Source organism: Mytilus californianus, unplaced genomic scaffold, assembly GCF_021869535.1.
Source record: "Mytilus californianus isolate M0D057914Y unplaced genomic scaffold, xbMytCali1.0.p SCAF_10, whole genome shotgun sequence".
NCBI classification, from domain to species: domain Eukaryota; kingdom Metazoa; phylum Mollusca; class Bivalvia; order Mytilida; family Mytilidae; genus Mytilus; species Mytilus californianus.
The window spans coordinates 18,805,021-18,817,335 of record NW_026262582.1 but is presented as its reverse complement, the minus strand read 5'-3'; the positions used below and the strand labels follow the sequence as shown (position 1 = coordinate 18,817,335).

At 31.9% G+C, this 12,315-nt stretch overlaps 1 protein-coding gene across 1 annotated transcript in view; it reads right to left on the bottom strand.

The window, feature by feature from the left end:
* The window catches only part of LOC127718701 (chitin synthase chs-2-like), a 30,757-nt gene extending 22,235 nt beyond the window's left edge, over positions 1-8,522 (bottom strand). The window contains exons 1-4 of the mRNA XM_052224755.1: positions 8,484-8,522; positions 6,250-6,335; positions 4,720-5,128; positions 743-2,448 (exon numbers count right to left, since the gene is read on the bottom strand). Of these exons, the coding sequence (XP_052080715.1) occupies positions 743-2,448; positions 4,720-5,128; positions 6,250-6,335; positions 8,484-8,507 (2,225 nt within the window). The 5' untranslated portion in view covers positions 8,508-8,522. The remainder of the gene's footprint in view (positions 1-742; positions 2,449-4,719; positions 5,129-6,249; positions 6,336-8,483) is intronic.
* Between the last annotated feature and the right edge of the window lie 3,793 nt (positions 8,523-12,315).

The following is a 12,315-nucleotide window of genomic DNA, read 5'->3' as shown; positions in this document are numbered from 1 at the left end:
TCTAAAATCTGAAATAAATCCATGATCAGCAAATCAAAACAACAAAAAACAATATAGAGGTTAAAATATGATATATATTCTAGAAACACGACGAATAAATAAGGCAAACACTATCAAAGATCTCTCATTCGACCATACTATTACTTGTATGTTTAATATTTTTTCCAAATTGAATGAAAATGTAGGACTATCGGACCTTTTGGAAATAATTAACAGTTTTTCTATTGTTTTTATTTGAAAGATATTCCCCACGTCCTACAATGAAATGATTTCTTTATTACCTATGCTCGAAGAAAATTATTATTCGCTTCCGGTTTTGAGAAATTAAAATAACAAAAACACCAAACTCGAAGAAAAATGTCCCGTAACAAATGGCAAAATCAAAAGCCCAAACACATCGACTGTCATATTCCTAACTTTGTACAGGCATTTCCTTATATAGAAAAGGACATATGATGCTTTTATCATGTAATTGGCATAATTTTTTTATTGTAATTTAATGCTAAAACATATTAATTTGTATTATTTTAACGGGCTTTCATCACAAATACCCCATAGTCTTATTTTACGCTTTGAAAGCCAGAGATCAAATAAATCTTTATGAAGCTTCATTGTGGATTAGCAGACCAACTATAAGAAATTTACTAAAAATAATCAACCTTAATGACGTTCAAGTCGACAAATGCAATTTATCAAAGTTACAAATGTATCCATGTTATCAGCTCAGACCAAAAATATTAACCTTGCAGTTTCTCCATTTTTCCGGCCATCTGATTTCCAGACATGTCTTGTGATGAGAAGAATAGATATAAACAGCAGAACAAATGCTGCAAGTAATTCTGTGCAATTTTCAGATAATCGACTACTATCTTTGATACACCAGTCAGAAAAAAATAGATCACATGACTCTAATTTTAAAATATCTGGTTGATTCATCAGGCCTCCCATTACAATAGTAACCACAGGTGGTAGCATCATTATCGGTAGACTGAAGCAAAACCTTTGGCAGTTGATTACGCATACTGTTTTTGATGTCTTATAACAAAGATAGTTACACATTATACAAATAAAAGCCGTTAAAAATGGCACATTCGTTTGGCAAACCGGATTGAATCCAAATTGTTGCTCTCCAAAGACGGTATTCATGGTCGTCATTCCATTGTTAAATAACGCTTTCAATGCAGCCATTGAATCGCTCCCCCTACTGACAAATACCACGATGACTGCACAAAAAGTAATTAGTATTTTCCAAAGACTGACTATACATGTAGTCTTAGTTCTTCTTTTATGTAGTTCTCGTTTCAAGCGGCAAGCAAATTTTGAGTCGTGTGAACCCATGGTGATAAAGTTTTCCCAGTATTTCATTGAGATAAGTAGTACTGAAAGCAAAAATGAAGCAATCATTGTTCCAATATTAATGTAAATCGTTATAAGAATAATGCCTGCAGCATGCAATATTAACCCTGCGAATGGTAATGCAAAGGATAGTTTTGATGTTTTATTACATAGAGTAAATGTAGAATCTCCTTTACATGCAGTTCCTTCCCTTGAACTTTCTCCATGTGTATTCTCATTTTTGGGGTTATTCTCGGCTGTAGTCTGTTGACCGATTGCCTCATTATCCGGTCCATATGATGGCTGTTCATTCGTATCATGTGAAGGATTTTGACGTTTTGATTCTGAATTCGTTCCATTTGAAGTCTGTTCATTCGTTTTCGTAGTATCCGTTGCCTCATTATCCGGTCCATATGATGGCTGTTCGTTCGTTTCATGTGAAGGATTTTGACGTTTCGATTCTGAATTCGTGCCATTTGAAGTCTGTTCATTCGTTTTCGTAGCATCCGTTGCCTCATTATCCGGTCCATATGATGGCTGTTCGTTCGTTTCATGTGAAGGATTTGGACGTTTTGATTCTGAATTCGTGCCATTTGAAGTCTGTTCACTCGTTTTCGTAGTATCCGTTGCCTCATTATCCGGTCCATATGATGGCTGTTCGTTCGTTTCATGTGAAGGATTTTGATGTTTTGATTCTGAATTCGTGCCATTTGAAGTCTGTTCATTCGTTTTCGTAGTATCCGTTGCCTCATTATGCGGTCCATATGATGGCTGTTCGTTCGTTTCATGTGAAGGATTTTGACGTTTTGATTCTGCATTCGTGCCATTTGAAGTCTGTTCATTCGTTTTCGTAGTATCCGTTGCCTCATTATCCGTTCGATATGATGACTGTTCCTTCGTTTTAGCTGCAGGATTTTGACGTTTTGATTCTGAATTCGTTCCAGAAGATTTTCTATTAAGTTGCATGGCCATAATATTAATTAGATCTAATATCGGCGGTATCCCACAAACTGCTAAATAAACGACTGACGAAGAAGCTGGATCAAATGCAGGTAGCACAAGAAATCCCAGTATCGAGAGTCCAACTGAATGAAGGGTTTCAATAACGATGAGCTTAAATTCAGAACATATTATAATTAAGGCAACCGCCGTGACCAACACATTTACAATGAATGACAATTTTTTGCAGGTAACTGCAAATAAACCATAACAAATACATATTTTTAAATCTTCGGAAATCGTTTCAAGCAATTTCATCATTTTTTATCGACAGCGCAGAACTTATATTTAAAGTAAAGGTGATTACATCGAGTTTGTTTCAAGGTCAAAATTAGCAGCTTTAATGAAATAGATTCAAATGAACATAAGAACACGAGCATTGTGTTGACACAAATGTCTGAATAACACGAGCATAGAAAATGTTAGAGCAATTTTCTACAAAAGGAAGGCGAAACTATCATGAGAGACATTCAAACTCATAAATCGGAAACAATCTGACAACGCCATGTCTGAAACAGGAAAAAGATCAAAAGACACCTAACAGTATACAAAACACAACATATAAAATCTAATACTGAACAACACGTACCCCACCAAAAACCGAGGCTGTTCTCAAGTGCTCCAGAAAGTTAGGCAAATCAGGCTCCAAATATGATGATTCAGACGGGCAAAATTGCAAAATTATATTTCCATTTTTTTAAACACTAAAAGTTCTACAATGCACAGTGCGTTATATCAAGGGACCTAGCAGATACTCCTAGCTTATAGTATATATGTATATGATATCGGTTGTATGGTGTTTCTCCGATATCAAAGCTTATCAGAGGCAAGACCCTAACCTACCTTGTACCTTTTATTCATAACAAGAGTAATGAAATCTAATGGAATCAGATATAAATAGGAAGATGTGATATGATTGCCTATGAGACAGCTCACCAAATATCAAAACGACATAGAAATTAACAATTATAAATTATCAATCGACCTTCAATAATAAGCAAACCAATACCGCATAGTAAGCTTCAAAAGGTCCCCAAAAGACAAATTCAAAACCATTTAAAATGGGAAAACTGACGACCTGATTTATATACAAAACAAAGATGATATACAGCAACGATTGGCATCAACTGATTTACAAATTCCTGACTTTGGACAGTCACATACAGAATGTGACGGGATTAGTATTCACATGACTGCAATGCTAGATGTCTCCAGCATATTAATCTTTAAACAACTGACTACAAGATAAGTATGCCTCAATAACCATTTACGTGGGTGATAATGTTTTCCCAAAACATGCCAAAGAAGATTAAAAAGGAAATATAACATAAAATTAGTGTAACCTGAAGTAAAACAAAATTTCTTTGTGTTTTGTGGATATTTTTGTTACTTCGTCGTCTCTTTTTTTATTTTTTTTTTTGCTATGACGGTTTTATCTGAAGAAGGATTGAAGCGAAGGATACCAAAGGGACATTCAAACTAATAAGTCGAAAATAAACGCAATGACTTAAAAGAGAAAAGTAAAGACAAACAACAGTAAACAAAGCAAAACAGACAACCAAGGACTGAGCAACAGGAACCCTTTTGATTTTTTGGCATATGAGAGCTATTTCCCCTTTTGTAATCTAAAGACCTTTGCTTGTGTGTTCGTCTCCTCTCAAACTATTAAATCAAGATACATTAGAGCTTATGCAAAATGTTTGGGTTATTGAAAAGAAGAAATGATACATTCGTTCAAAAGCGATATGATGACATCTTATATAAGTTATTGCCCCTGACATGTGAAATTTAAGGTTAATTGATTATTATTTCATTCTGGTATGTAACAAACTCATTGCCTACACTATATATAAGTGAAAGTATTAAGAAATTATATATTTTCAGAATCGGCATACAGTAGCCTTCAAGTGACATATACATGTATGACTAGAATAGCGAACTATCTCTCTTAGGCAAGATAAATAGAAGTCATACATTATCAGTGTAAAGTGAACTATCTAATGATATCGGCATTGAAACATAAGTGTCACTATATTTCACAGAAAGGTCTCTAGCAACCAATATTTTCTTTGGTAAATCTGTATAAAATATCCTTTTATATGACAAGAGGGTGAAATTTTCCACCAAAAAGTAACTAATATTCTCCGATATTTCAAATGAAAGTGCATAGAAATCATATGTTTTTGAAATCAGTGTTTACTCGTATATAGGTGTTTATTTTTACCTTTTTTGTCTTTCTAATCAAAAACCATAATTCTCATCTCATGTTGAAAGACCTTCATTTGTTCATGGTTTTTAATAGTTTTTCTTTTTATTTTGATTTGTATGTTTTGATAAAATCATGAAATTTGAACAATTGTACACAGCTGTCTATAATTTACTTACTACCATAAGTACTTTCCATTCTAATTCTTTATTTGATTTGAAGCAGATTCTAGAAAATGTAGACAGAAACGTTAAGCAATATGGTGCAATTACAACCAGGAACACTGCCCAGATCCACGATTCGTCAACAGCAGTATAATGAGTATTTACTATGCATGATGTTCCGCTGACACATGCGCAGTTTGGTTCCAGTAGACCTCCAAGAGTATTGATATTTGAGACGTGGGATTCTATTGGTGGATTGATGTGCCATATTAATATATGCAATGTTATCCTTCCTATAAATCCACTTGCAAACGTCAGGATAAAAAGAAAAATTGCAAAGGCAATTTTAAGAATCTGTTCTGCTTGTGGGCATACAGATTTCTTTAGTTTCGAAATATTCTGTTCTTCGGTATTTTCAGCATCTCTGTAAATATCAAACACATGACATTTGAATACCAGATTATATTGGTGCGTAACGGCTTGATGAATCATGATCAGATTTGTTCATTACTGAAATAAATATAGTACATTATACCGCATTGAAGATTGTATAGGAACCTGATGTTCAGTAGTTGTCGTTTGTTGATTTGGTTCATAAGTGTTTCTCGTTTCTCGTTTTTTTTATATAGATAAGACCGTTGGTTTTCCTGTTTGAATGGTTTTCCACTAGTAATTTTTTGGGTCATTTAATGCTTGCTGTTCGGTGTGAGTTAAGGATCCGTGTTGAAAGCTTTTTTTGTTTACCTATGTTGGTTTACTTTTACAAATCGTGACTTGGATGGAGTGTTATCTCATTGGCACTCATACCACATCTTCTTATACCTATATACCTATCAGTGCAAACATTTCAGACATTTCACAACCATATACCATCCAAGTCGGTTGGCATCGGGAATCAAGACAAAATGAAAAAAACAGCGATACAATCATTTCGTTAGCTTTTACTAAGCAACACAGTTTTGTTCTCACAAAAAGGCGATAAACATGTCCTATGTAAAATAATAAGAAATCATACAAATCCAAACTGTGGATCGATTGATTTATTTTTAGACATTGCTAAATCCTGTAAATCGGAAACTGATATTAATTGTAATAGCTGGTAAGAAGGTTTTTTTTTCTTCAAAATTCTCGCAATTCCAAATATAAAGTTGCAATCTATTTAAGTAGTAATATTGGTCGACTTAAGGAAAGTAAAGTTAATCGTTTAGTCCCTGCAGAATCTCAGATGAAATACTTATAACACTATTCATTCATGTAGAGCTATCGAATAATTGGTAGAATATTAGCATGCAGTTCCTACAAAACAAGGAACGTACAGTTACTTTACTTTTTATTACTTAAGGTAGTACACAACACTACAGGGAGATAACCCTGTAAAAATCAGCTGAACGTTTTAATCACATTCTGTGATTATGGAAATGTTAAGCTTCTCAATGATTTAAATTATTGTTTGTCAAACTTCTATATATATATGAATTTAAAAAAGGCGAAAGATACGAAAGGGTCTAAATGTAATATAGATAAAAGAAATGTATTACAACTTACTTATTTGACGTCTCTGGGTTGCTTTTATTTGAATTTCCTTCTGGTGTTTCTGCTATTTTAGACATGATGTCAAAATCAGATCTATACTGAAAACCATATATATGTGCTGTCAATTTTAAATTATCATATTGATGTTATAATAATACAAAGAGCAACATGCAAGATCATACATAAACCAATGTGAAAGTTCTTACAGTCATCGGAATTGTCAGCAAAACAATCTACAGTTCTTTTACACTTTTATTACACCTTTCCTGTTATACTTTAAAAGTATTTACTTTTGAATGTAATTTTCATATTTCATATAAATTATATGGTATTCGGCGAATCTTTGATTTCAGTGTAACAGCAATAAAAAATAAAAACGTAAATATTGTTAAATAAGACTAACACAAACTAGAATGGTATGTGACTAACGGCATTTTGTTGACCCTTGTAAACTTAATTTGAAATTTCGTTGGAAATATTACAAATATTTGTTTAGATATTAGTTTAAATGGTTTTCGATTGTCAATTTGATAGATAAGTAATACAATAAGAAAGACTTTATTCATTTTACTCATATGACAATGTAATGGACATGCATGACAGATAGTGTTTACAATTGTTGTTAATTAATTACAAAAATGCTATTGGTTTTTATTACAGGTGGTTAAGATAGAAGAAATACCACTTGACTTTATAATGCTTCTAATTGTCGTTAAAAATATCCGTTACTCTGTTTTAAAATAACAAGCTTTTTAAAAGACTGTTATAAATTGATGTCATATATATATAAAGAAACTAAAAAAGAAGGAAAAATTACAGGTACGAGTGCTTGTTTTCGAGATATAAGCCATTGAAAATTTAGCGGGAAATAATTCTATCCAGATTCTTCATACATTTAACATTGGCACCCTTTTTCTTTCAAAACGATGGAAAAATAACAAGGATTTTTTTTTAGATTTTCAACGATGACATTTTAAACTATGTGTAATGAATTTATGGAAAGAAAAGTAGGGGTTAATCAGCAAAATTTTTAATGGCACCACATTGGATACAACCAGAGGATATCTGGCAAAAATAAAAAAAAAAAAAAAACAAGAGGAGCAAATATCCTTCAGGCTCTTTTTGGGTGCACCCTTTAATGCATTTATTTATGACGGAAAGTTGATTAGGAAGAAATTGTGAATACATCTTTACCTTAAGTTTTTTCACCAACTTACATGTACATACTCTCTTCCCTTTAAAAATCTGTTTTGCCACTGTTTCAACTAAATTAACAACAATACCTAACTCGAATGTAAACTGCAAACGAAGGAAGTCCATGGAATCTGATGAATCAAGTGCTCGACTAAATTATTGAAATATATAATTATATTCCTAACTTAATACATTACGTTTACTTCGTCTTAAATTGGTCAACACAATGCTAGATGTGCAATTCAGCTGAAGCAAATGTGTTCATCCCTTAGCGCGGTTTGTACTCCTTTCCTCTGTGGAATCACCTCATTTTACATTCCTATAAGCTACCTAGATAATCCGACTTTCAACATTATAATAAAGATATCGTATCCAATAGTCATTTCATCATTCTTAGTCGCGGATTTAAGGCTTAAACACATATAACATGTATAACGCACTACATGATATGTGCTTCATGGATATCAGCTATTTTTCACATTCCGTACATGTAAATAATGACGAAATACATTACTTTCAAATCAATCTAATTACTTATCTTTGAACAGCTTTACGACTCACGCCTCATCGAACAAGCAAATCTTATGCCATTTCAACATACATTTCGTCTTAAACTAGCCCTAAAAATGTACTACATAAATGTACCATGTCAAAATATAAAATCCGAAAAGGAAAAACACAAATCATCAATTAAAGCTATATTTTATAAACCGAGTAGGCCAGGTGGATCAGGTCACTAAACATAGTACATATGTTTTTTTTTTATAAATGATCTATTATCTATTCTAATCTTCTTTTTTTCTTTCGAGAAATTTTGTTACAAATAAGTAAACACATGTAACTGTTACATATTTCATATTCTACTTTAGTTTCTGAAATTTGGTTTTATGATTACGACAACCTGTCTATTTTTTATTCTTAAAATATTAATTTATACTAAAAAAGTGTACAATCAAATTAACATCAGTTAAAAAGTTAAGGACTTTTCAATTGTATGTTTATGAATTTTTGGCGAATCTGTAATTCTTACATTGTTTAAATTCTGTACTTACATGTATATTCTGACAATCTTCCATTAAATGTTGCCAAAAAGAGAGCGACAAAAACTATATCACAATATCATATGTTCTGATTTATCAAGGAATTTGATAGTTAAATGCTTAGTTACCGTGTTTCTATAACATGCTTTTATTTTCTCTATTCGAAATTAGTGAACTTTTAACTTTTAACTGAATTAATAATAAAAGTGGTATCGTTGATCATATCATTTTCAAATAAACACAATAACAATGAATAATGTCATGTTTTTTGACATTTTTAATCTCTTATATCTGTTTGTTTTGTTCATATATCATTGCCAATATAATGGATTTTTTTGCAACTATCATACAACTGAGCGGTTTAGCTAGCTATAAAACCAGGTTTAATCCACCATTTTCTACATAAGGAAATTCCTGTACCAAGTCAGGAACATGACAGTTGATATCCATTCGATTGTTGTGTTTGAGCTTTTGATTTTGCCTTCTGATTACGGACTTTCCGTTTTGAATTTTCCTCCGAGTTCGGGAATTTTTGGTATTTTACTTTTCACTAGACATGCTAGTGTGTATCTGTTTTTACATTCGCATATTCAATTTATAAGACAGGAGTATATTTCAATTCGTTATTATATTATATTTTGAAATGGAAAATGCATTGACAAATCGTCCTTTCCGGAACCTAAATTTGGTTTCATGAAATTCTCTTTAGGAAGATATAAGTATACAGTTTCAATCAATCTCACCTTAATGTAACTTGTTCCTTGCCTTTCAAAACAAAAACATAAAAAGAAAAGTTCATTGGATCGTTGAATATAGGTTGCACTATGTAAATGTTATCAGTATAAATAAACATAAATAGCGACCGCCTTGAATTCTAAGGAAGACCCGAATTGAAGGGAAGGGTAGTACAGAATGTTAGTATAAGTTTAAACTTTTAAAGGTTCGGGGCATATAAATGTTGAAAATATGCCGCACAGCCCTATTTTTTTTACATTTGAAAACAATTGTGGTGCATATGAGCATAAAATACCGTTATATTAGTTGTTCCTTGTGTTTTGAGCCAACCATTTTTAAGTGATTTGTACACATTGTTCTGATGATGTGATAACACTGTTCAATCGCTTTTGAATGTAAGGGGAATGTTGAGACCTGACAGAAAGAATTAGTCCTGCTGCATTATATGTGTGTCGCCTGTCCAATGACAAGACCCTTGAAGTCAGTAGTTGTCAATGGTTGCTGACTGTCATATTTGTTTTTCATCTATTTGATTGTCATAAATCAAGTTGCTTACATCCACATCATTTGTCTCATTTGCTATAATGACAAACGATCAAACACATTTCAGTAAGGAACAAACATTGAGGGTATAGCCAAATACTTAGACAACAATGAACCAGAATACTTTTAGTTAAAGCGTTTGATTACATACCACACATCTGCCTTGAAAAGATTTGGGATCAACACAGAAAGCATCGACTGCCATGTACGCATAACTCGCCAGCATGTCACGATTTGAAAAAGAACACAATCGGTAAATTAACGGGCTACAACAGGTATTCTGGAGTCGAAATATTTAACACTACGAAAATATGGCGCTGTTAATTTTTAAGGTCAACTTTAAAAAAATTGTTTTTAAAAGATTAAAATGGTGGAAAGAAAAACAGCCTACATGTATTATATTAAGTATCAATATAGTAGAGAAACTTGATAACTATATATATATAGCTAACATCGATGACTAAAATTTACCGCTTTAGAAACAAAACATAAAATAAGAAGTCTTTGTTTGTTTCATATAGCCTAAATTTGGTATACGTACTGCAAGTCTTAAAACGAACAAACAAGATCATGAATTTGCCACAAACCGTAAAGATAAAACACACAATAAGGCAACGAATTGTAGAGTAGTAGAATTTGGAGATATGTCTTAAACATATTAATCTTATTTTGCCATTTTTTGGAAAATTCAAACATTACATTACCAACAGCACTGTTTGACGCAAATCCAAGAACATATACTAGCATATACCTTAAAATCCGAAATAACCGACATCAGTCCGTTTTCCGTTTATCAATCTTTTCGTCTTGTTTCCGATGTTTTAGGTACACAGTTGCCTTTAGTAGGTATGATAAAAAGTGGACTTTGCTTTATCTTTATCTGTTTTGAATCTTCCAATTTAAATTCTGGATTAGTTATTTGGGGTTTTAACAACCTTTATTCTTCTATTGTAAACTGTAATGGGATTAACTTTGAGTGATCTTTGTACATCATAAAAAATGTATATAATTATCATTTGTTTGATTTTCATATGTTCAAATGCGTTTTATTAAAAGACAAACCACGCGTCATTAGTTTACTTTGGTAAAGAAGTAAGCGATACTATATAATTGATATCATTGAAACGACCTTATTATACTCGTACTACCTAAACTTCCTGGTTTGAATTGAAAAAAGTGGGAACAATATCTTTCCTTTACATCTCTCAATAAAAAATTAACAAACAAAAAAAGCACAACAAATGTATTCACATTATTCTAAATGTTTTCTAAATATAATTACTTATAAATTATACGTCGTTTCATCCTTTAGCAAGACTTGCGCTTTATATCAAAACTAAATAATTGAAACAAAAATCATTCGACCAAAATTCTGCCCTTCACATTTTATCAGTTCATTGTTTGTGTAATTCAAATATACGGTTTAGTATATTATACATATAATATGGGTTTTGGTTAAATCGTGTAACACGAACATGATTGGTTATTTTATTTCTAAGATTTGATACTTTCTTATTATAGTGTTACCATTCGCTTAGCACATTAAAAACACTATGTCAAAGTCCGTGTTATATCATGTTTCTGTACAGTTAAAGATCAATTTGTGGTATAAGGGAAATGACAGTATCTCAAACGTGTCACATAATAACGTGTATTAGCATATGGTAGTATGAAGAGGACTATAGATTTTACTCTTACACATAAAACCCGTATGCTAGGTAAAAAAGCAGCAAATACAAATTTCAAGCCTTTGTTTAAATCAGAAAACTGGAAAAATCTGTAATTTGCAATTCTTTTTTTATCAGTCTTACCCAAGATTTATCTTCATCATTTAAGCAACGGCTACTACGTATCCATTATTTATATAACCTATATAATATTGATTACTCAGCCAAATTCACCAACGACATGTTCACTATAATCAATTGGTTTGGAAAACTTTTGGGACTAGGTGTGTCAAAACATTACATCGAATATTTTTCGCTGGTTAAAATCGCAATCCTATCCTATTTTACTTTACCGTCTCAACAAAATTTAAATCCAATAAAAACAGGTACAAATGTATTAACACTTTAGCCAAAGGAACACGACGAACAGGACAAATAACAATAACAAAATACTACACATATTTAGCAACACAAGACACCTGGGATTAAGTGGTATGTCAGCAATAGGTAATCAGTTCCTGGTCCACATGCGGTACCTGTCATGGTACTAATTTCAAATAGAAATACGACGATGATCTATCAATTCGATAATCAAGAAAAAAAAAAAACATGTAAAAATCAAATGCATGATATGTTGTATTTATACAGATTTGATTGAGGTTTTGTTTTGCACTTAAATATTGTTTGACTTTTTTCATTGAAGCTTGTAATCTGTGTTACAATCCTCGACCGATCTAACATTTTTGTGTAACTACCACAGATTATTTTTGGGAGACTTATCGATTAACAACTTTGAAAGAAACACAAGGATTTTTTTGTTAATCTGAAAATAAAAACTTTCGGTCACTTAAATCAAAATGAGTAACCTTTATTTGAAAGCAATATACAATTATCAGAAT